The 27,141-nt window shown below is 36.9% G+C and overlaps 1 protein-coding gene across 1 annotated transcript; it reads right to left on the bottom strand.

The window, feature by feature from the left end:
- Positions 1-383: 383 nt before the first annotated feature.
- On the bottom strand, positions 384-27,110 carry shisa9a (shisa family member 9a). The gene is made up of 4 exons (XM_056771529.1): positions 26,340-27,110; positions 25,520-25,626; positions 7,654-7,779; positions 384-1,914 (listed from the first exon to the last, which is right to left on the bottom strand). Exons 1-4 carry the CDS (start codon positions 26,933-26,935, stop codon positions 1,511-1,513), a joined length of 1,233 nt encoding a protein of 410 aa, XP_056627507.1. The 5' UTR covers positions 26,936-27,110; the 3' UTR covers positions 384-1,510.
- Between the last annotated feature and the right edge of the window lie 31 nt (positions 27,111-27,141).

Below are 27,141 nucleotides of genomic sequence, written 5' to 3' on the forward strand. Positions count from 1 at the left end.
TGGACTACAACTTCAGGAAATTTAGAGTTGGGGGACCTTTAAAAAGTTTTAGTAAGACTTTTAGTTTCATAATCTAGACTTTTTCATGCTTCTCTGTGTAGTGGTGTAGTGAATGATGTGATTAAATAAAACCAACGATGATTTTACCAGACGGTGACGTTGCCAGGATTCATCCTAGACTTCAGTTATTCCACATGATTTGGTTCCCCCGCACACTGAACACGGGGTTTGAGTTCTTTGGGCTGATATTTCCAGGTTTACGCATTGCTGAATTAACTCAATTGGACACAACAAAGTTCATCGACCTGTTTACGAAACTCTCACAATGAAACGTTCTGTTAACATCAAAGACAGTGACGGAAGGAAAAAACATGAAGAGAATATGGAAATAAAAAGCTCATTTTATTCCAGTGCTTTAAAAGTACATCTTCATTACCAGAGCTTAACTCCATTATATCATGATGAAGCAACAGCAAGATTTCTCTCACACACACGTTAATAAAACAGAAAATAAGCTAAATCATAATGGAACACAACGACTTCAACCAGCTACTTCTTGGCACAATGTACTGTATAGTGTGCATACATATACTGGCAAAGGTATAAATATATATAAACATATAGTTTCTCACCATAAGTCTCATCTGTCTGGTAAATAAATAATAAATAAATAAAAAAGGAGCTTCCGTATCACACAAGTGCAAAAACCTCGCAAAACAAATGTGGCAGCAACTAAGTTGCAGATACACTGATGTTAAGAAACGATTTTGACAATATTTCAACATGCTCTTATGCGTTTGAGAGTACATGTAAGAAATCAATGTCAAATTTTTGCAAAAAAGACCAAACACATACTGTATTTCAAAGATCACTTTCAAAGACCAAGCTTCTGTGTCCTTTTAACAGTGTTGCCTGTGTCATGAAAATGCTACCTCGTGGCACACTCTTCTGTCTCAAGACTTAAACATCTTTCAAGCCTTTAGTTGTAAGTTGCTTTATACTGTTAAAGGCACAGCCCACTTCATTGTGTTTCACTCCAGTGTCTGTTATATCCCCTTTAAAAACAAGCTTTCTGTTATCAAATCAATACCTGCACCTGATCCGTTCACTCTTTATTATTTTGGATAAGATCATCACCTTGTATGTCATACTCCACGCCAGCCCTTTAATATCTGAAATCGATAATGTGGAATGTTTTATTTCTGTTATGTCTTAACTCGCCATAGCCATTCTCTCCACATACAGTAACTTTATTAGATCTTATTGCTTGTTTTATATTTTCTTGTGCCAATTTGATTCTGTTTTGCTCTTTACCTTGTCGTCGACGGAACACAAACATCGTTACAGTGTAAATAAATAGTGAACATTTCCAAATGTTCCTGGCCTCACAGTCAGCTGATGTTGTCTCTGGTGCCAGTCGTAGCATGACATATAAACCCAGTGGGGCCTCCGGTCCACTAGGGGGCAGGGCAGAGAGTCATGATGATAATCACGTTTTGCTCTCTGCTTTTCACACAGTGACTTCTGTCTTACTGTTGGTTACAAAGTAGGGTTGCGTGGGTAGGTAATGATGACTGCGGGCAGTGTGTAGCTCGTGAACCTGCTGAACTGTGCACAGCTTCCTAGTTCCGTAGGTTTTGCGCCTACCCATTGTTTCTGTGGCCTCCCAATTCCTCAGCATTCCGGGATTGGCAATTGTGTTGGAGCTGTAGGCCATTGCAGGATGGGGCACAATGGGTTTACTGCTTTTGGGCTTCTGTCCATTTTGTTTCAGGCACGGGACCTCGGTGACGTAAGAGGCTGTGGGCTCAACATGCTCCATTCTCACCGGATGTAGGGGCAGACTTCCCTTAGCCGCCATCTCGACCAGGTGACGGTGTTGCTTGTTGAGGAATTCTCCGTTTGCTTTGGCAGCTGCCAGCAGGGTAGAAAAGAAGAAAACATTAGATGAGAATGTGTAAAATTGCATTTGTGTAGAAATTTGTCAAATGGAAAACATGTAATACTTTACAAAAAGTGCTCACCGGGAGACTGCATTCATTCATTTATTTATTTAGAAATTAGATGTTATTTATTAGAATGAACTTACTCGTTGTATAAATACCATGCACTGTGCTGTGTTTTAACTTTTCTGTTTTTCCTGTTTGCCCCTGTAAAGCTGCTTTGAAACAATACACATTGTGAAAAGCGCTATATAAATAAACTTGAATTGAATTGAATTGAATTGCTTTTAATATTTTTTACAAGATTTTTTACACTGTTGCTAATTTGTGTGAACTCATTCGTATGCTTCAGTACAATTTGCTTTTGCAGTAGGGATGGTTAAGTTTAAAAATGAGGTTAGGGGTGTGGCTTCAGCCTTGTTTTTTCTAACTTCCTACCACTGATCTATATAAATGACTGGATTGCGCATAGAAATCTAAACCAGGTGAAGCCACCAGAAGTGTTTTCACCACCATGTTGGTTTGCCCAACTGACAGAGGGTGATAGTAACTAAAATTCAAAATAATGATTTAAAATAACCCGTTTTGCAGCGTACCATGTCCATGATTCGTTTTAAGTGTGCTGTCCATGTATGTTTCAATTAATTGTTACTTGTGATGTGTTTTCCAAAGTTTATGTTTGCATACAGTCCTGTTGTAATGGCAGGTATAATGGTATAAAGGAGAGTACCCCGGCTGGTTGAGGAACGAGCGGCAGCATGTCGGGGAAACGGACTATAATTTTTTTTCTCTCTCCCCTCTCTCTTTCCGGTCGCTCCGAGGGCTCCCGTCACCGTTGTCTCGTCTCGTCGCTGCATACCCCCGACCCCACCCCCCCCGAGGGAGGGGGAGGGAGCATGCACAGTCGAGGGGGTATCCCCCGGCCTGTGAGGGGGAATGGGGTTATGTAGTGGAGTAGACGGGGCGAGACCGTGGTTCGAGACCGGTGAGTAATTGTGAATAAGCGCCAGCTGTGCGCACACCGGGCTCGAATCACGTAGGAGATTGGGAGCATATAAAAGGAACGAGCGACCGGACCTTTGAGGAGAGAGGACCGGGCCCGAACTTGTGTTTATATTTGTATTTATGTTATTTCGCCGGCGGTCGTCCATGAGGGGCCGCCGGCTGTTATTATTTCTGTTATTAAATGTTTAAATGTCTGCCGGTTCCCGGCTCCTTCCTTCCATGTCTGAATCTTATTACAGTAATGTAATATAATATTGTAATGAGCAAGGCGGGACAAGAGCCGTGAGGGAACGACGCGAGGCCGGTGACGCAAGAGATAATGAGTGTCAGCTGCGCGTTGCACCGGTCTCACATCTCTCACGGAAGAGATCGGAAGCATAAAAGGATGAGCGACAGGAGTATACGACGAGAGAGGACCAGGCCTGGACTTTATGTTATGTTTTATTATGTTTATATGGCCGGCAGTCGACCATGAGGGAGCTGTCGGACCTTTACTTTCGTTTGGTTGTTTGTTTGTTGCTTTAACGTTCGCCGGTTCCCGCCTCCTTCTTCCCATTTCTTGAACTTGTTACAAACATAATATAATATAATAAAGAGAAATCGGTTGGTCGTAACCTTCATAAATCAGCTAACAAAGTCCATGACATTGCTACAAAGTGCTATAGTAATAGTCAGAATCTGTGGGCAGCGAAAGCCTGGCCTATTGTGTTCCACCGGGACTGATAGACTGTCCTTTTACCAGGTGATTCATGTTTACAGGATGAATCATTACTCTTAGAATACTGGGCAACCTAGTGTGACTTCCTCAGTCTGCTTTTGATGTTGGGTGCTTTGACGACCTTGAAGATAAACTTTTCACACTTAAAACGAGTTTGGTCTGCAGTGTGATGATAAATCTTATTTATCGCTTGCATGAACTCCATGGGAGGGGAGTGAGACGTCGAGAGTGCAGACATTTTTGCACTGGTGCACAGTCCCCCGTATCAGATACACTGATCATCACAACAGACAGGTAAATCAATTACAGTGCTCAAGAGTGCATGTCCTCAGGAGCCATAATCAAGATGAATGTGAGGTTTTGTATCTGCTGCCCAAGACGCTGTTCAAAAATCTATCAGCTTGTGCCTCCACACATGGAGTCAGTGTCAACTCAAAGGAACGGGTGACGTGGGTTTGGTTAGCGGACAGATTGGTAAAAGCCTTCATTAGTTAGCGCAATTTCTCAGTGTTGGCTTGAAATCCAATTCTGTGACCTTAAAGATGTATTTGGAAACTGAGAAACGTATCGATTGGCAGAATTGGAATTCATCATCTGTAAGGAAAGGAACTCAGGGAGGCAATTAAAGAGGAAAAAATGATAACCAGGCCCACAGAGAGTCATTTTATTCTCTGCTCAATTATCTCATAGTATGTCATCACTGATGAGAGAAAGATAGGGCATTTAGCTGGCCTTGTAAGGGCAGGGATGTACAGTAAATTTAAAGTGATTTAGATTAAATCATAAATTACAGTGTATGTGCCATTGATAATCTTGCTCGGTTTTAGGAGTCATGTCATGGTGATCTAGAATATTTAAGGTGAGCATTTCGAGAAACATCATCAGAGACTAAACTAGTGAAATAGCAATGTCGCGATTAAAATGGCTTGAAACACAAATGGTTGATCTAGTCCTCGTCTATAAATCGTGTAGGAATGAAGGCCGTACTAGTTACATACATGCAAATCAAATTAAACTGCCAACTTGGTCTAATAGCAAATACGTGCCTCTGTACACTTTTGCAGCGCCACAGAATACGTAGCATCAGGTTCATTTTAAAACCCAGTAACACAAGTTCCAACAAGAGTAACGTAACATCATATTATATTAAATTGGAGCGTAATGATTTTGTATAATATTAGCGTTTATTTTCGTCACGTGTTTTAGATGTTATTCATTCACAGAGCATGTGACACGCGTCAGTTAGTTTTTGGTGTCTTACTTTAGGTGTTAGTAAAGTTGTGGGTATAGTAAATAGTTTCTTTAACATTTGTGTTAATTCTTGTTTCTTGTGTTTAAGGAAACAATGGATGACTTTTACGATGCGTCTGTTGAAAATATCAATATCTTGTGAGTGCCTTTCAGAGATCTGCCAGTGTGGAAGAGTTTCTCAGGATTGAAGAACATTCTATTCTCCCCTGTGTTGCTGTTGGATCCGAAAGTGTCAAATACAGCTATGAGTTTTTCAGAAGCACCTGCCACTCCATTAGTACAGTGAACTAGGGCTCAGTGCTGTCCGTAAAAGCTTTGGGTGCGTCTTGGCCTCTGATGACAGGGGATTATTTCTGAACTTCACCTGTATACCATTAGGTTTGAAAGAACGCAGTCCCATCTATAACACGGCGGCTGTGAAGGCCAAGGCTCTAAACAGGTTCAACGCCATCTTAAACGAGATGGCACAGAGGCTCAGAGACCTCCCCCCAGAGGACTTGAAGCGGTTAGGAGGACTGTTTGGGCTTGTACAACATTGTGCATTCAGTGACAAGTTTTGAGACTCTCAGCGATCTTTTGTAGGAGAATAAAAGGCCAGGGTGGTTTCAAAAATAGTTGGGAGCAAACCAGTATGAGTTGGCACTAGAGGAGATGTTCTTTGGAAGCCTGGTGTTTCACTCCTCGAGACCCTAAGCCATCAGTCTGGGAGTCAATTCCAACCAGCTAACCCACCTTCCTTGAGCACCTGGATTAGGGACGAGAGTCAGCAAGTCAGAGTGTTGAGAGTGTCACCGAATGTGTGCAATCGAGTCTTCCGGTCATAGGCAAAGCGATGATGCTGGTGTTGTTGGGTGATTTATGCAAACGAAACGAAGGGTGGTCGCTGCAGATGGTCAAAGGGACTGACATACCCATTGAAAAGCTTGTGGATTTCAGATCCGTTACAGAACTGTGATCCGTTACGGTTTGCAAGAGAGCTTGTTGGTAATAAGGGATTCGGCTATCTCAATATTTTCAGAAGGGCCGTTGAGATTGTCTCTGTTGCTGGTGTTGATACCATTGTGCCGGGCTGGGTTTGTCTTCATTTAAGTACTTTCTACGTATGAAGTACTGGAATGTGAACCGCTTAGAGAACTCTGTGTTTTTAAGTCGACTGGACCTTTCATTTTGGACCTTTTCATTTCAAATTTTTGTTCCCCAGAGACACCTTTAAAGCCACTTAGAGTCACCTGATTTCGGGACTTGGACTGTGATTTTTTGTTAGTTTTGGAAATGATTTTATTGCTGATGTATGAATTTTTGCTGATGACAATAAAATTAAACGTAATATAAACTCCTCAAGGGATACCACTTGTTAATCTTATTTGACATTAGAATATGGTATTTGCACAAAGCATCAATGTATTTGATTAAACATTTTTTAGGTGATATTTTAACTGATAATACCAAAATTGCCTGAATCGGGTAATTCTAATGGTTTGTTTTTGTGTTGCTAAGTAAAAACTTAGTAATATTTGGTTTTGTTTTTTAATGATGTGAATCATTTGTAACCCTTGACCACAAAACCAGTTTTAGGTAGCACGGGAATATTCGAGGCAAAGCCAACAAAACATTGTGTGGGTCAAAATTATCTTATATTTTATGACAAAAATCATTAGGATATTAAGTAAAGCACATGTTCCAAGAAGATATTTGGTAAATTTCCTACCATAAATATATAAAAACTTTATTTGTGTGAGTATATGAAGCAAATTCGATAACAAAAATGGCCAGAAACACGCCTTCAAACATCGCTGGCTGCTGCCCGCTCTTTGGGAATTACCCACTCAAGTTTGGTAACTTTATAAAGCTTAGAATTTCAGCTTTCGGTTTCATATGCTCTCCACAACGTCATTACAGCAGTAAGCCAATAGAGAGCGGTTCTTCTCAGCGACAGCCTTCTACAGCCTCTCTGATTAACAACTTCAAAGGCGATTTTTTCAATATTTTTGCACCCACAGATTCCAGAGTTTCAAATAATTGTATCTTGGCCAAATTTCGTCCTATCCTAACAAACCCATAAACATAGATTATGGATAATGTATTAATCTCACTTTCGAAAAATTGACCGTAAAACTGGTTTTGTTGTCCAGGGTCACCATTAATCATTTACATTAACATTTATTTTTGGAGGGAGCGGTTGGATGAGCACATGCCTGTTTGGTACAATGCTTTACATTTGAGCTACAGTACATAAAATGTTAGTTTGTATGCTACATTAAAAGTTGTAGTCGGTCTGATTTCAGCAGGAAAACTTAAAAGTAACAAAATAACAAGAAATTGCTCAAAAGACATTTGAAACTGCTGTAACCACTTATTTAAAACATAAAACTTTTATAAAAATGTTCTGTAATCATCCTGAATATATTTGGACCGTACACTTGGGCATAACTCACAGAGACAGTCCTCTTTACTGCTGGGCTAAAAAGCTAATGAGAAATTTCTGAAAACTCCCAAGTGACTTTATGTCAACTGTAATGCAGTACAGTGGCTCCTTCAATACCGAGCAAGCGATAATAATACAGTTTTTCCTCAAAAAAACTCTTCTTCTAGGACACATTAATCATCTGGAATATATTCTGCAGTAAATGCTACGTTCAATAAGCGGAATAATTTATGAGTTTAGCACAGGAAAGATCCACATAAGAGTATAACGCTGATGTGCTAAAAATTATCATTCAAACTATATATTCTTACCCACAGCCTTCAGCGACGCATATTTGTTGAACTCTTTTCCTGGATCCTGTTGTTCATAGACATGGGACAGCTGGCTGAGAGCTGGATACGGGTGGGTTTGCATCATGTTGTTTATTTGGCCGCCTTCTGCAAACAAAACAAAATATTGTTAAAGAGTGGCTTGTTATTTTCACTTAATCTACAGCATTATATTAGTCATCCCTAATACGTCTCGCATATCTGCTGACTAACTGCATTGTGGATTCAATTCCGACGTTGGTAAACAAAGATATCAGTACAAACATTATGCTTACACATGTTGCAGACACATTAATCCAAAGAGACCTACAGAGCATTCAAGGTATACATTTGAATCAATTTGGGTATTTCCTGGGACTTGGACCCCTGATGTTAATGTTGCAAGGTGAACACTTCACAATTGAGCTACAGGCATTCAAACCCCGTAAGGATGACAATTGACAATTTCTTGAACATGGTTCATAAAGAAGACACAAGGAGGACAAATCCGACTGAAAGGTTTTTATAATAATCCTTTTTGATGTGTGTACGCGACAAATGTCACAACCGGGCTCAATCTCCCTCTTGCAAAGTGGCACACACAGAATAAGTAATGATATGTATATACAAGCCGTCTCATTGATTTTTTCCCCTCTGGTTCATAGAGATGAATTGTCAGCGGTGAATGACGATGAAAGAGGTGTAACCTGCGTAGCGGAGCTGTCAGCGTCAAGCTCCTGTTGTGACTAATTAATCACTTAGCCCTGCAGCGGGGTTGCTGACACACGTCTGTACTGAGAGCCATGCAATGAGTCACAGCACAGCAGACAGAACACAGATTAGTGCTCAACAACTACACATTACAGTATGCACATTAGTAAGTAAGGGGGTTCATTTTTTCGGCAGGATATTGTCAAATATGATCTATCATTTTGCTATGTTTTGCCAAAATGTTTATTATCGATTTTATAGAATTACATCAGACTACAGCATGTGTATGTTGGTCAAAATTCAGTGCGTGGAAAAGAAAATGAAAGAGTATTGTGGGATGGTCAAAATGTTTCTTTTTGCAAAACTAAGTATTAAAGAAAAGATAATTTGCCATCAGAATCTGCTTTCACACTGTTCAATAAAAAGAAAAAAAAAAAGAAAAAAAGAAAGAAAGAAAGACATGGTATGTTCTCTGCAGAGGATTTTAGAAATTTTATTTAAAACATTTTCATTTTAAAGCAAATTTTAAACAACATTATTTGTCGCAGTTTACATATTATATATACTCTCAGTTGGTGTTATTTTACTTCAATTTCACACGTTGTCATTTCAAAATAAAAACTTTAAAAACATACATAATTCAAGTATTTATGGCCAAAGGTTAAAATATGAAAAAAAAAATACTTTTAAGAGCAACACAAAGTTATTATAGCTTCTTTTTATTAATATTTTAAATTTGCTCTTATTTTTAAATGTGTTTTTATGTTAATTTGGTGTAAAGTTTTAGCAATTTTTGCATTTTCATTTCCCATTTTATAATTTATTAAAAAATTTCCATTTGTTAATTAATTTTAGGTCAATATTTTATTTGATTTTAATGAACAGAAACATTTTCAAAGTTTTAAATATAGTAAACTAAAATAAACTTGCAGCAACGGTCTGCTTTTACATAAATGAATGGTGTTACTTTAGATTTCTCATGTTTGTGGATTCAAAACACATATGGAAATTGAGAATTGAATTAACCATTACATTACAACAACAAAAATACATAAGCGCCTCTCTTTTCTTGAACATTTGTTACATTTTTTGGGGTGCCATAACGTTCCTGTTAACCATACATGCTGTTCATTTTATACACCACAGATTTTGCGTCCTACTCTCTTGAATATCTGACAGAAGTAGCAGATAGGTGGGAGTGATCCCATGCTCGGCTCTATTCAATTTCCTTGGTATCTCAGTGTTTGTTTTGTTTTGTGTAAGAAGCTGACTCATCTCCACTGGGAGAACTTCCTCCCAAGTGTTTGGTTGCAAATTGTCTTTACACCATCTTCTTCTCGTGCTATCTCTCTCGTCATGGCAACGCAACCATTTGTGCTCTGTTTGCAATGAATGCATCCATTCTCTTGTATGGTTTCTACCACCCACATGCTAAAGCGAGCTCAGTGTTTGCAATCGATGGAAGTTCAGTGTTTGTATTGTGTTGTTAAATACCCGTCTCCAGTAGACAGCTAAACAAGAAACATACAAACCCTTTTATGAGTGTTATCTACAGTACAGCTGAGTAGAAGGGTGGTTTTACAGGGATAACGTCTAGATTTGTAATGGACGGCGGTGTGGTCTGCTGTGAAGGACTGAGTTGTTTATGGATTTAAGTAACATGACAGCCACCCCCATGTTTGATTTGTGAGGAGACTTTTGTGTGCACAGAAGTGGGACGGGACTATTGGAATAAGGGAGCTGCTGGAAAAAAAGTTACTTGTAATGTCACAATTGATTTTAAATGAGAGGAGTGACTGGAAACTGCTGCAGACAAGTGATAGACATTCAAAAGCTCAAAAGTTAGGTTTCTGTGATTAAATTGGGGTCACAAGAAAATCTGGGTGATGCCCCTAGCCCCCCCTAGCCCCAGCCCTGTTTTTTATAACAGTACATATAATAAAAATGATTGTAAAAATTTGTATAAAAATATTTATATTATAGTACACTGATCAAAACTATGGACCAACACAAATGTAACTAAGGAATTACAGTATGTTAAAGATAAATACAATTTTGTTCAGTACATGAATATAGTGTACTTCTTATATATAGACCACTTCAGAAGACATAAACCATGCAGATTGCTGTTCTTATGCTATTAAAGAAGAACTTCCTGCATGAGTTTTTTAACAATTCACAAACGTTTGTTCATAATACAATCAACAGAACATTTATAACTGAATCAAAATGTTAAAAGATTAAATTAGTATGTAAAATGAAACCGGAAGTGCTTCTCGACCAGCATTTACATTTTGCAAAGTGGTCTATTGACTGTACATTATTTATATACTACATTAGTATAACACAGTGTAAAATAAATCAGTTAAAAAATATTCCTGGAACATTTCAGGATATAAGGATATATAATTAATAGTAGTTTTGCAAATTTTCTGTAATTTATTGTTTTTTAACTTATTTCAAAATGACATCATTTTCTTTTGGGAAAATCTGAATTCCAGAAAATAAAATAACAATTCTGTTAAATTAATCTTTTTAAAAGATATTTCATGTTGCAGGTGTACAAGCATGTAAATTGCGTTTGAGAGATTGTTAAGGTTTTTTCCATTAAATATACAGTTCATCTCGTGACTGAATGATAAAGATTTTGTGTTTAGTGTTGGGCAAGTGCACAGTAAGACCTCTTGGTTCCTGCTACATCTTTCCACTCTGCATGCCAAGAGGAGCGAAATAATGAGCACTGACGCTGAACCAGACACGAATGAAGATGTGGAGGAGAACTTTCATGAGCAACATGAAATGAAATCAAAAGGGTTCACAATATTACACAAACAACACAATGTACAGTGCAATTCATATTAAACATACGAAGCGTGCCAACTGTAAGAGAGTGTGAGATTGGACGGCTTGGTGTTATAAACACTGATGTCCTCATTATCCACTCCATATGCTTATTTGTTCACCAGTACTCATTAGACATGCAGGATGCTGCCTCTCATGAGATAGCGCCACAGAAATCCACACAGAGTCATTACCAACACCCCACAAATGTCAGCAGATAAGACACTGTATATTTCAGATCATGTCGATGATGAGTATGAATTACAATAATGCCAGCCGGCATTCAAAATGAGAAGAACTCACAAGTGCTTTCTGCCTATGCAGTGTCATTAAACAGCCAAAAGGTACACTTTGACATTAGTGGAAACAACATCAAATGTGAATCAGTCGTGCATTGTTATTCTGTAAAAGTAAAAATGATTCAGATTAAATAAATAACAAAACAACTTGGTTTTAGATGTAATGAGCTAGTTTGGAGAACGATAGATCCAGATTCTTTTGTTACAGAGCACCTGACTCTTGCAAGACAAGATAATGCTTCAAGAAGACAGATGAATATGTGCCTGCGTAAACATCTGTCTAGATGAAAAGCAGATAATTGAACATTTTGATACGCACTGTAAAAAGAAACAACACTGCTTGTCAATGAATAAGTATATATATTTATTTAACGGGCAGGTTGAGTGTAATCTATTACAGGTTTAAAAATGTGTCTGTTTTTAGTTTTAGAAAGCACCTGAATATCACTGATAGTCTATACGTGCTACATTAATACAGATAAACTACCATACGTTCAAACATAATTCATTCAACGAAATCCACTTGAAAAGCAGCCTTCTTTTACAAAAGGGTTTGCAGAACCGAGCTTGCCTCCATCATTTCACTCTGTCTCCGTTCCAGCACCCTTTTTAATACTTTATTGGCCTAAAAAAGAGGCTTTTATTAGAAGTAACACCTTAGTTATGCATGGGTATTTTCCTCCGTGTATCTGGGTCAGCAGCCTTCACTGTGTCTAAAACAGCAGATAAACACTAGCAGACGCGGCATTCCTCGACACCTCTGCTGGACTGTGCACTGGGATATTATATAGGCTGCTGCGTATTAAGAGAAAATGATTACACATGCTTTTAAAAGCTTCTGTTACACTATTTCTGAAAGAAAAAGTATCACAGTTACCCTGCGCTGCAATAAAACACTTCATTCAAGAAGGTAGCCTTCAACTGAATGGGACAGGAGAAGTGTAGTACGGTTGCTGAGTTGCAAAATGTCACCATTGTGTTTGGACACAGTCCTTGTTAGACGAATGATTGATGTGATAAAAGATTTAACTCTATAGTCTTTCATTTGAAGGTCTGTGTGCAATGCAGCTTGGGAAGACAATAAATGCGACATGTTAACTGCTACACTCGTACAGCGATACCATAGCAGAACCATTTCTGGTTCCACAAAGAACCATTCAGTCAAAGGTTCTTCAAAAAAACATCTCTTTCTTACCTTTTTATAATCTGAAAAAACTCTTTTTACAACAAAGAACCTTTTGTGAAAGGTTTTTATGGAACCATCAAGACAGAAAGGTTCTTCTAAGGCATCATAAAGCACCTTTATTTATAAGAGTGTAGTTACTTTAACATTGTCCTTTCCACTACAAAGCTTTTGAAAATGCTCGAAGGATGCATGTCTAGAAATGTCCTGCTATATTTACTACACCATCATTTGGTCATCAACTCAAACCATTAAAAATGCAATTTGTTTAGCCACCTACTTTCCGATGGCAGTAAATGGATGTTTTGAGGATGCAGGCTCTTCATAAAACAATCAAAATATTCCAGTAAACACAATCGATAAATAAATGGTTGAATGTCAAAATCTTTGTTTAGATTAAAATGATAATTAAATGAAGATCATTTAAATGAAGATTAAATGAAGATTTTTATATTTGCCCATTTTTTAAAAGGTTTCATTTATTGGTTTAGATTTTTCCTACCTGTTCTCATCGATCTGCATATAAATAACACGCTGTTGCAACATCGTGTAATATGTACGGCAAAGTTCAACTGTGCGTGCACATGATATGCTGTTGTCTGTGTGCACCTAGGTGTAAAGCAGACATTTTGAAAGGTATACACATGGAGAGGAAACGTTGAAATAATTAAAGTCATTCTGTCAGGTTTGGGTTAGGGTACAGGTTAATAGGAAAAGTTGCCGTTTAATAAGGACGCACACTTAAATTGCAGTAGCATATGCACGCAAAAATAGGCGTGTTGTGCACGCAGAATTGAACCTGGGCGTACGTATCACATGATATTGCAACAGCACGTGTTATTTATGCGAAATTGATAAGATTGGGTTCATTTTTCCTCGGGTATGCGGGTATCATTTTCATTCTTATTCATTTTTGTTGAATTGGAGATTTTGATATTTAGCTTTATATTGTATATTTTTACCTTTATAATGAATTACTAAATCTCTTATTTTTTGCCTTCTTGGTGTGTTTTGTCGTGTGATGTTTATGATCACGTTTTTCGTATTTCACCACATGTTTGACCCTGGACCACAAAATCAGTCTTATCTAGCATGGGAATTTTTTTTGTAAAAGACAAAAAATACATTGTATGGGTCAAAATTATTGATTTTTTTTTTAATATGTCAAAAATCATTATGATATTAAGTAAAGATCATGTTCAATGAAGAAATTTAGTAAAAAGCATACATTAAATATATAAAAACTTTTTTGAGTTAATGACCTGCCACAGTGCCTCTTCAAAGGCAATTTTCACAATATTTTGATTTTTTGAACTCTCTCATTTCTTATTTTTAAACGGTTGTATCTCAGACAGATATTCACCTATTACACCTATTATACACTCCTATTCTAACAACTCATAAATCAATTGAAATCTCATTTCAGCTTTCAGATTATGTAAAAATCTTAAATATTGACCAATAAAACTGGTTTTGTTGTCCACACATGTTGCACATATGATACCACTGGTTTTAACATGTGGTCCCATGGGTTTCACATGGGAATTTAAATGAGGTGCACACAAAAATGATCCAAAACCACACGTTTCACATGTGTTTCTGTACATGTAAAACGCTTTGAAACATGTGATGATTACATGTGAAATCCTATTTCTTCTCTGTATGTGTAATAACCTTGTGGTATAAAAGGTGAATGGATGAAAATAAAGAACCTGCATGCTTGAAATGTTACATTAGGATGAGACTCTATTATTAAACTTATTGTATTTTCTTGAGCTTTGGTGTGCAGACTTATAATTTTCTTCTCTGAGTAATACCAAAGTACTCATTGTAGAAAGCAAATTGAGTTTCTTGATTAGCAGGAAATTGTTAATGCACCTACCTTACATTGAAATGCATGTTAGTGCTAAAAAGAGTCAGAATTATTAGCGCTGTGTTTTTTCAGTGCCTGAATTACATTCATATTGCAATGCATTTCGAGCCAGCGAAGTTGTTTGCAGGTGCAAGGTAAAAAGAAACGCTGTGTGCAAATCTGGCACAACTGTTTAATGAATTCACCCCAGGGTCTAGTCACATAGGTAGAGCAAAACTGCAACAAATAAACCATTTGCATCTGCCTAACCACCTGCCTGTAAGTCAACCCTCACACCTGTCTGATGCAAACACACATTCATTTACAACCATTTATACTTTTGCAACGTTTCATCTCTCTGTCATCTGCTTCTAACCGGCTGCCAAGTATCTAAAAAATCCCTAGACTCTTCGATGTGTCTTGAGGTTAAAAATGTCAAGGTTATCACAAAGCACATAGAGTTCAATTCAACAGTGTCACTATAAGATACCTTTCCAGTTTCTCATTAAAGATGCAGGAGGGTATTTCAGGAGATGCACATCCCTCTGGGATGGAAGCGGTAAGAGCAGAATGAGCTCACCAACGATATCTGCTGCAGATCAGAGAGCACTATTTTCTGTGTGTCTGCCACTTACTCTTGACATTAGCAAAATGCAGCCATGGCAGGAACAGTGGAGCACAGTTATTGCCAGATGTCAAGTATCATTGCCTACGTGTCACTCATTGTATTCACGCTTGTGTCACATCATCTTTATCACTTAGGCTGTGGACAATGAGGTCATATTAGGTTGTTGGTAATTCAATGGTAATTAATTTCCAGGATGGAAAATAGAATGGTGACATTTTATTTGTGACATCCATATGATCTTTAAGAGATACTTAGGGTGTCTAAAATGAATTTATAGCTGATGTAAATATATAAATATTGACTGACTGTACTAAATTCATTCTCTTATTCATAACTATATATCATTTTTTTAATTTGCTACACTAACATAGGAATATACATAGGAAAAAGTATTGCATGGCAGATCATCAAAGACTAGAAACTCCTTCGCTGTACTGATTTTGGGACAAATTGAAACATTTTGTGGAACGGATATTAACATGGTTTGTCAATTTTATTGGTTACTGGAATTATTATGACATTATCCCAATTCTTCTATAAATTAACATGCAAGTGTAGAATGTGTGCAAAACTTCTTTGATTCACAGATGTTTCAATTCCTCAGAAATCTGTGTAAAGTTCTGTGATGCACAGACTCAAAATGTGCCTGCTCATTACTCACACCTTTGTGTCTGAAACTTATCTGACATCAGTCATTATGGTATGTCATGCACTCCAGAAAAGGCATTGGGTTAGGGCGGATATTACCTTCACAGTGCAGAGCTACTTTGGTACCTATATTCAGTTGTCACTGAACTTATTACATCAATACACTGTTAAAATCATATTCGCAAAGTCCAGAACAGGGCTTCATAAACACAGGCGACTCCATGCAGCCTCTTCCAGACATTCTCTCTTGCGCCCTTTTATTTGGCTTTATTGTCTAATAGAAAAATCATTGGTGGAAATGAGACAATATGACAGCAGGAGTACAAATAGTGATGCAAAGCAATAGATCTCCTTCAGTTTGATAAAAAAAAAACTTCCACTGGTGAAACATCTTTGTAAAGGGTAATCCCATATGCGACCTCAATATTTCTTTGAGCAAAGCTCCAAGCTCTTTTGCAGAAGGAGAGCATGAGAACATGAAAGGTTGAGAGATTTGGAGCTTATGAATATCAGACATCAAGGCAGGATTAATGGGAAATGCACTTGTGATATATATGTCAGTACATCTGGGACAAATTACAAAAAATATCTAGTAATCATTTTTGAGAACATATTGTAACCAATTCTTTATCAAATAACTAAACATGTGTTCCAACTTTTAGAATTAGTTGCACTTGAAGTTTCAACTTGACATTACTATATGTGAATACAAGTCTGTACATGGATATAAAATGTAATTTTACGAAATGTAACTGTTTTATAAAAAGATTTTCAAGTATTTTTTATTAAACAATTACAGAAAAAGACTTCAATCGTTTCGTCGTTTTAGTTTTTTCTGAATTATTTATATGGAGATGTTTATGTAAAATTATCGTTCTTGTTTCACTCTGTTTTTGTGAACTTCCATCAATATTTTTACCAAATTTTAAATAAAATATTATTTCTATTTACATTTATCGGCAGAAAATGAGACCTGGGGAAACAGGTCAAAATAACCGAAAAGATGTGATGTATTTTTTCATACCTCAAATACTGTAAAGAAAACAAGTTCATATTCACTTTTAAGCAATTCAACGCAAATATTTATATATATTTGTATTTAGGGAAAGTTAAAAAAAATTGTATGTTAAACTTGATTTTCAACATTAAGTTTTAAGGTGTCTTGTCATGCTATCTGTCTTTCACATTGCTGTTGGATGACTCTATGTCACTCTTAGGTTTGATTTTGTTGAAATTCAACAGACGTTGGACTGGAATGACCACAATAAATCTAGAAATGCTGGTTTGAAATGGTTGGCGTGGCATCTTATTTATCTCTTTAATATTTCATTTCTCGCACCTCAGCTGCCGGATTTTCTTTTTCAAACACGGTCAAAAACCATCAAATTACAGAAAATACCGTAAATTCAGAGGAAAAACTGAAAAAACATTAAATTAAAAATATATATATTTTACGAAATATTTCTGGCACCCCATCTGCCAGAAAATTTCTGCTTTTAGGGTCTTTTTTTGCAGCAACATTTATTTTATTATTTATTCATACAGAGTATGGGTGTGTCTAAAGTCCTCCTCTCATGAAAGATATAAGTCATAAAGAAATGTACAATAACAAGGCTGTATCGAACCTTTACTTATTGCTTCTCACACATATTCACAGCATCGCATTATACCTGCATTGTTTCAACAATAGGACATCTGACCCATCCAGTTTAACACATGTTAAGCAATCAAAACCAGTCATTCCCACTAGGGAAACAGTTCCATTACTATAAACTCTGGATAACATTTTAAGTCCATTAATCTTCCCAAAGTCCGACCTGTGTCCTGCCCCTGCTGTTTGGATTTAAACCGAATGAGAGAGAATTCACGCATAAACAAATAGTCATTTTGACTGTGGTGCTTGATGGAGTGGCACTCATCCATGTTTACCGTCAGCATTAAAAATGCATTTGATTTAACCTCTACTTAAGCTTTCTGTTCATTTGTATGAAAAACTGCATTTGGATCTCCTCTGTTTCACGCTCTACTCCAGAAGGCAAATGCACATTTATTCACATTCAGTTAGTTAGCTTGAACAGTTTGCGAGCAACAACAAGGTCTTGGGTTTGATTCCAGACATGAACGGGCTAATATCTGATACTATTACTGTTACTGAACCCAAAATTTTACAATCCAGAAGTAACTTGTCATTTTCAATGCTGCATTTTGCCTTTTCAACATGCTTCAACATGCTCCGCCCTTTCTTTAAATTCCAATTAAATGGGCAATTCAGTACAGAAACTACATATAAACCATTCTTGTTCAAGTCACTATGAGATGTCAATGGAACAGCTAAAGTGTTGTTACTCCTAATCATTTCTATTGAATTTTTGTCCGATTGGAAAGCACAGGATTCTTTAGGGTTTCTGTACTGTGTATTCATTGTGATAAAGAAATGTGACTGCCCACTTAAAACCAGAATTGAACAGACAGAGAACAGAAATGATTCCCGTTTCTGTCATGTTAAATGATAAACAGTCTTGAGGTGCTAAGTGTTGTGCAGCAAATACATTAATCTGTCATTTCCCCTCACTGGTGAGTGTTACATGAAATGAATTATGCATAATATTTGGACGACAGTTTGTTGATCTAAGGGCTGGAGACTAGGTGTGTGTGATTATGTGTGTTTGTGCTATGAACGTGTCCCCCATGCCAACAGACACAATCAGTCATGTTGAGGGGAGGAAAGGAAAAACTGCACAGACCGATTCAATTAAAGCATACATGAATGATATCTATATGTGGCAAAGACAGTCTGGGTTGAATGTAATTCAGTAGGAGCCTCATTACAGAAAAGCCTCTGCCATATATTTTTGTCTTGTTTCACTGTAAAATTGTGTAAATATCCTTTACAAGATCTTAAACAAGAATTTATGTAAAATTCAAAACTGTAAGAACGCAATGAAAATTTAAAGAAATTTACCTTTGGAAAGTATAATGGCAACTTTACTTTTTTATATTAAACTTTACTTACATTTGTTTATTCCTAAAAAAGAGAAAACTATAGGCCTATTATTATTTTATTGTGAACAAACAGGCTTTTAATAGAGATCATATGGATTCTTTTTATATTTTTAACATTTTGTAACACAAACATTCAACTGTCTTTGGTGTCATTTCTACCAATATGTTTGTTATGTGCGCATGGAAAGAAGTGTATTTTTCCAAGCAGATGGACAACATTCCATCCCAAAAGAACTTGAACATTTGAAATGAAAAAAAAAATCTTTATATCAATAACATTTGGACAGTTCCTGTACATTTTAGCTTTTTTTTAAATCTACTGCATTTAGGATTAACCTATCAGGAATGTCTTTAAGATAACCGTTGGTTCTGCCAAAACATTACATTTACATTTATGCATTTGGCAGACACTTTTATCCAAAGCAACTTGCATTGAATTATCCTATACATTTATACATAGGTATGTACAATCCCCTGGGATCGAACCCACAACCTTGCGTTGTGCTCTTACCATTGAGCTACAGGAAAGCTCATGTGGTCATGTGACTTGTTAATACGACAATTGTGTCTCCATTGCAATTTGACGAAACATGCCTTTATCGTATTGCCTGATAAAACACTTCATGCGAGCGTGAAAACTTTTTTGCGATATGGGCGAAATTTACGTGTTTCCATTGGCCGTATTTTCAATGCGCAATTTCAATTTGTGCATTTTGAAGGGTAATGGAAATGCAGCTATTGATGCTTTGCTTTTTTCTTAATTCTATTAGGAAGCCACTCCTACAATCAGCAGAATTAGTAGCAAACACCTGTTGCTGATTGTGTATAAAGTGTGTTTGTCCCTTGATGTTGTTGATGTCTGATGAAGGCCTTGATAGTAGCCAAACGTCATTGATTTTAACTAATAAAAATTGAAAAAGAGTGAGTGTTGCACCATTTTTTTCATTCAGTAGGAATTTTCTTGTGAAAAGGAAAGGAAATTTATGCCTTGGCATCAAGTAGCAGACCTGTCTGAGTGGCTATCAGTGACTCCCATTAGATAGCCACATGTCCCTGTTCACCCAGTGTGTCGACTGCCCTAGAGAAAACAGGATGCCAGTCTGTCCTGGGTGGGAAATCAGAGCCAGTTCTCCTTGGTGGAGTTCTCTGAGCATGGGGAGACCAAGCTGACCTGAATGGGGGGGGGGGGTGTCACGGTGTTTAGCAAAGAGAAATATGCTCCCGGCTTATAGGGATACTTTACTATCAATAATAATGTTATTATACCACGTATCATTTTACTTCCAAGCAGTAGAATGGGAGTGAATGAATGGGTGTTGACTTTTTGAAGGTCCGAAAAGTGCACCCATCGATCAAATAACTGCTCGACACGGCTCCGTGGTTTTAACAAAGGTCCTTGAAACGAATCGATATGTTTGTTTAAGAGAAACATCCATATTGACAGCGCTATTAACGTTGATGTCTAACTTCCGTCCTCTCTCGAATGCGCATGAACCAGAGGCTTGTTTATCTTGCAGATGATGCAGACGTGTCGTAAATTTCGTTGACGAACGTTGCATTTTGTTCTAATAGGTTAGCGTCTGCTCTGGTGGGAGCTTTCGTCACCGTCACCCTTGAAGGTGCGTGAAACATGGCCCAGTTCTGGACGGTACGGTATATTGGGAGGATGGTTGATAGGATCTGTACTCACTAGTAAATAGAGTAATGCTTATATAAGTGGAAGAATTATTTATAGTGTTATCATAAGAAACAGAGCAGAGAATATTGCAAAATTACCCAAGGCTACAAAATCAAAGAAGTCCTGAAATGTTAAGAGATTTAAATCTTAACATAAATTTTATCTATGTTTGTGATTTTGTCTCTCTTCTTTATAATTATGTAGATAAAACAAGTAACAATTAATCTACCATCTGACTTTTTTCTTATTTTTGCATAGATTACACACTATGTTGACACATCTTTCATTTTAAATATAAAAAGACTCTGATGTGTTTGTTACATAATTCCAACATGAAGAAAAGATACAAATTTATTTAAACCATAAAGTAAGAAAGCCCATGCGTTAAATCAAATTAATTGCAACCCATCTGATTCAACCAAATGAATGAAGCATAGTTCTTCTGCTGCAAGATTTACTGTAGTCCCTAACAGTACATGTACATGTACAACAGTAGCAGAATGTTGCTATGCAACAAAAAATGTATGGTTGTCTATGGGCACCCTGCAGCAATACAAATACTGTAGAAGCTAGATAAAGTGGTGCTATCGTACATGCACAGATTTTTGGCCAATTAGCATCCAGGATTGAAACTTTGAAAAAAAGTGAATTCAAATGACAATATTACATCAACAAGTTTTGAATGATCTTGATGAAAAAGTATGGGTGGCAACATTTTATAAATTCACAATATCATGATTTATTCTAATATCATCAAATAAAGTGCACTGCTATCATTTAATGAAGAATAATTTTATACGTGTCATTATCGCCAAATCAGTAAATGCCAGACTGTGGCTCTCTCACATGTTGTAAACTGTTCAGAAACCAACGTTTATTAAATGTTAATGAAAAAGTTTGAAATATTAGGATTTTGCTTACACAAACCCTTCATTTCACTTTAGAAGACACTTATCAATAAGCCTTATTGATTACTTTTATGATGGATGGATGGGCTTTTAAGAGCTTTCAAAATGATGGCTACATTCAACAGCTTTACAAAGCTAAAGCCAGCATTTTAATTAAAATAACTTTTTATTTACGTTTATTTATTTATTTTTGGTTTAATATAACTTAAATTAGTAAATAAATTATGAGATCATTTTCATTTTTCTGTGAACTTAACATGTTAGTCACTGAATTAGTATGGATTACTTACTGTATGTGTGATTTTTTGAGTTTCCAAAAAATTAAGAACAAGGAGAGATTGTATATTTTAAAACAATAACTTTTTGTATTCAGCTGAAGAACGAAAAGGAAGAAGAAGGGAAGTCTTATACAACTGGGATAGCATAAGGGTAAGTCCGAAGATTTTCTACTTTAAAGGTAACTTGCCTTTTAGGCATTAAATTCGTAGAATATTTTCTACAAAAAACCTAGTCCAATACAAGCTTGAATCGAGAGTGAATAATTTGCTGTAAATGGACTCTTTTCAAACAGCGTCAATAGAAAGACAAATGACAAAGTTATTAATGTAATAGGCTTTAAAACATGAACAGAATAATACATGTTATTTTAAAATAATCTCCACTTGAGTACATGACTTGAGTTTGAGTTGAGGAAAAAAGTTATTTGACTGTTTCTTATACACTGTTACCGCTACAGTCCCAACTAGCAGTGTTTGATTATAGGTGTTTGTGCTGGCACATAACTAAAATGAATACAGGCTAATAGATTTATGCTGTTTCTATTGGGAGATCCTTTTACAGTAATTAGTTTGAGCTGTTTTGCTGTTAAAAGCCCCGCTTGATATGTAGTCATATGCAACTGTGCCTCATGAATTGCTATACAATTCAGCTCACTGATATACAGAATTTAACTATAAAAAATGAATTCACACTGGGCTTATGGCTTTCTGTCTTGAGTATTTCAAGGTATGACCAAAAATATAAAGGTATTCTATTTTCAACTCCTCTTTCCTTCTCGCCAAAGCCATGGGTACTCTCGTAATGCCAAGCTGTGATGGTAATAGAGCACAGCATTGTTTCCTCCAGAATTGTGGCTCATATAGCGAATAAAAGACTAGTAATTGTGCACGTTCGCTTAGGTAACAAGATCTTTTTGATGGGATCATTCAGTACACTGTGGGTGAGTATCTAGGTTTTTTGTCAGCTTGTCAATGGAGGAAAATGCGCGGAGGAAGAAGCATGGCCGGATTTTAGTCTTTCCATCCATGGTAGTCTCTCGTGACCACTAAAAGTTCTCATGAAAAATCTGACAAAAAATAAATGTAACCTTGCAGTATATGTTGAAAATATTTCTCTTAGAGTTTTCAAGTCAATTGATTCACTTTAATTCAATCTGTTAACTAACCAGCTTTACATTAAAATATTAATGACAGTTAACCTTCGGCCAAGTCTGGTGTCTCTTTTTCTTTCATCTTTGAAAGAAATAATGTCACTTCTATCATTCGTAATTCAGACTATATTAACTTCAAAATTACAGGATTTAATAATCTTCTCTAAAGGGGTCGTTTCACGTTTCCGCTCTGTAAAACAGGAACAAAATGTCAAGTTTCTCTAATCCATTCTTCTCTTATCCCTTCAACTCTGATGATTTATTGAAACACTCACAAGTTTGAAGTATCTTTAAGCTTTAAAACACATCTTTAAGTTTTTATTTGCAAGGTCTCAGTATTCGCTACTGACGGGTCAACCACAGAGTTCAAAAAAATCTCAGGCATATTTAAATTCAACTAATCCACTCCATAATCTCTGGAATTACTTGCTCTTCCTGTGTCGGTTCTCATTATTTCAAGTCAAATCATTATCTCATATGTGCAGCCCAGAGGACCGTATTAGATCCCTGAGGTCAAAGGTTAATAGCATTCCACAAAATTACACTCAGGGTTATGAATTAGGAGCTGGTACCGTGTGACTAATGATCATGATTGTCGAATAAGAGGTTGGCCGTCATAACTCTTATCCTGCAATTTTTCTATTAGAGGGCAGAACTGACATTATAGTGAAGGTTAAAGGGTAAAATCTTTATCAAGCTTGTTATGTGAGATTCCATATAATGGCTCTGAGTATATCATTATTGACATACTAAGAAGAATGTTCCACTTTTTCCTGTTTCTTATCTTATCGCAAGTCTTTTTTAATGTATTACTAGAAAAGTAGAATATATAAAAATGCCATTAACATCCGTAGAACTTCACAAAAGAGTATTTGTAGTGAAAAAGGGTACTTTAGATTATGAAAAGGTAATTTTGTGTTTTTAAAGGGGAAAATGGTTTTGTATAGCATCAATGTAAAATAACTTTTGTAGCACCTTTATTTATAAGAGTGTTAGATAAAAGTGTCAGCTACATGATGAATGTAAATTTCCATTAATCGCCAAATAGAGTGATTTTGTTACAAATAAAAATCTAAACAAAACAAACAAAAGTAAAATAAATACAGTCTAGAATCTTCTTTGGGCCATTAAGACTCTAAAGGAGCATGGCTTGAGAAAGTGGATAAAAGGGATCTATGCTTTCAACAACTTCACATATCTACAGTAAGCATTACAGCGAGGAAACTGTGACATTATCTTTGTAATGAGATAAAAGGGAATTTTTCCCAGCTACTGACTCACATCTTCAGTGTCAAGCAAAATGGATGCCTCTGAGGGGGGCTTTGATAGTCTTACTCTGTTTGGTGTTATTTCAACACAGATGTATTTAGGGAGTTGATATCCACCAAGGGGGTGATGCAATCACTCTAGAATCATAACAAATGAGAGTTTTAACATGTGTGATAAGTCATTCATTTTGAACTGTTTGAACCCAGTGTTAAGCAATATAATACACACTTTGGTGAAGTAGTGCCCGTATATGGTTAAATTATGTCCCCATTTTTAAAGCAGCCGAGTAAAGGATGAACGCCTTACTCTTATAATGCCAGGTTTCCACCTTGTTTGTATGCACATTTTGAATTTTCGTATCAGAAATGAGTGATGGGCACAGAAGAGGTGTAGATTCTGCAATCTATCCCTGCCTACAGGCTATGTAAAGAGACAGCCTGGGCAGTAGCTGGATTTAGATTTAGAAATACCAATGTCGAAAAAAAATGACTTTTGATATATGTGCATTTTAAGACTTTAAGAGTGCAAATTAGATAACAATACAAATTAGATAACAATACCAATACCTAACAAACAACTATGTCTGTCTTTCATGCAGCATCACTAAAAAAGTAAACTCATGGTAAATATTTTACTCAAACATTATTATACAATCTGTTTAGTGAGTGCATTGGGTATGAAATGACACAAAGGTAAACAAGTGATATTATCATTTAGATGTTATGCATTTGAAATATTTGCAAACATTTAGCTGCCTACATTGCGCTCTTTCACAGTTAAACTGACCTCCAGCTTGGCTTCTGTCAAAAGCAACTCCTGCCTTCCTTCATTTGATTGGACAGTAATGTTTGGTCGGCTTCCTTCATTTAATTGGCAATCTCAATTAGATTGATGAGCGCTTGTTGAACGCTTAGGTAGATCAGATCTGAGACCAGTTATAGGCGTTTTCTACTATATTGGGAGCAGTTCTCTCATATTGTCCTGTTATGCACGACTTTTATGACACACCATGGAAAATTACTGAGTGTATACACCATATACCCATGCATAGCCTGCACTACACAAGTGGGTATACCATAAGTGGGATTACTCAATGCCGACTGATGGGTATACACAGTATACCTGCGTATACCCTCGACTACACTGTTTTAAAACCGCTTTGTGCTCATCTCATCTTTGTCAACCTTAGAATGCAAAATCTAACAATTTGCTAAACCAACAACACAAGCAAAACTAGAAACTGGATTTTTAATGTGTATAATTTGTAGGCTACTAAAAGTGCATTATACTGGAAAATATGGAGCAAGGAAAACCTTATTTCGAACAGTCTTAGTCCACTTTTTACACCAATTTAAATGTAGTCCATAGGTTACACTTAGCTCATGGGAAACGAAGAGAAAGTAGGTAACAAGCAACTTACGCATGTTGGTTGCTCTCCCCTGCACGGTGTCATAGTGCTGTGTGTGCATTCCGATGGCCTCCTCGTGTTGAGCCTGACGGGCACCTTGCATCACGCTTGCCACCGCTCTGTTAAATAACAAGCAATATGCCATATTTAGTATTGTAATGAATTGTCTTGTTTTGATTTTGAGAGACAGAGCGCACAGGAACACACTATACAATGATATAACGTCAACATGTATTAACTCATTCAAATTGTTGTCGCTGTCTATGGTGCTGATTTACGCAGAACATTATTTCCCTTCACAGAATGAATGAGCGCTCTTTCAGCAACATGCACACTGTGGGCTGCGCAGTTCTCCTCGGAGGCACTGACCCACTGTATCAGGCAACGAGAGATTCCCACCTCCACTATCCGAGATAAGTAGCTAAATGGTAAAAAACCAACAACTGGAGGTTATGCAACATGCTGTAATCTAAAACGGGTTGTTCACGCGTGCCTTTGTTTTTGAAAAAGCTTTACCGTTTTAACCCTCAAAAATATCCAACTGATTGTTTTTTAATAAAGAATGCATATTTATAAACAAAGAGATAAGAATAAAATGTATAGGCACAGGCAAGAAAACCAACTCTTGTCTGAAAATGAAATGAAGATTGGACCTCAATGAAAGGCAAGTATTTGCTTGATGCCTAGATTATTTCTGCAACCTCAAGCGGATGAAGCAAACTCTTGCATTAACAAAAAAATGTTAATCACGCTACTTTTATACATAATCACAAACAGATTTTAATATATTTGGGGATTTAAATAAAAATCTAAATAACTGTCTGTAACTTACCGAGACATACTTTCTCTGTGAGGTCTGTGCGCCTTTTCTAGTCCAAGTTTCGTAAATATCCCGACTAGTGCCATGATCGCCACAACTCCGCATATTACATAAACAATCATGTTTGTTTTATCCTTGGTTGGATCATGTCTTGGGTCATTTTTCTTATATGGTGTCTGTCCCGTTAACCATACTGGCGTATCGTAATTTTTACAAGTGCTCTGATCCAAACGAGAGTTTTTATAAGCGCAGCAAAATCGGAAGCCACAAGTGCCGCAACAATACAAATAATTGCCAGTTTGGCAAATGAACGGCGGGTCCCACTGTCCCATGACATCGTAGTAACCCCGACATTTGTCCTCTGTGTGTGGAGGTTCGGAAACGCCACTCTCCTCATCCCGGGACCCGTTGGATCCTGAGAGCATTATAAAGCCCTCGAGTTGCTGCTGCGCTTCCCCGTCCGCGCAGCACAGCAGCACCAGAACTTTCACCAAGAAGTATTTTAAGAGCAAGACTGTCCGTTTCATCCTGAAGTCTTCCTTTAGAGGACAAAGTGAAACAGTGAAACGAGTTGGTTCTACCACTGACGGAAGGGCATAAATCCACATGAGTGAACAAAGCCATTCGGGGAGGTTTGCATTTTCAAAACGCTTCTTTGGTGAGGGGTAGCTAAATTACGACCACTGATTCTGTGAAGTCCATTGCTTATCTTAATTCCGGTTGTTATGATGATTTTTAAGTACTTTCATCCACTGTTTCATCCCTGCGCTACCCTGAAGGGTGTCTGTGTTTGTAAAGATGACAGAAGTGAGAT

This window comes from Triplophysa dalaica, chromosome 17 (assembly GCF_015846415.1).
Source record: "Triplophysa dalaica isolate WHDGS20190420 chromosome 17, ASM1584641v1, whole genome shotgun sequence".
Classification (NCBI taxonomy): Eukaryota; Metazoa; Chordata; class Actinopteri; order Cypriniformes; family Nemacheilidae; genus Triplophysa; species Triplophysa dalaica.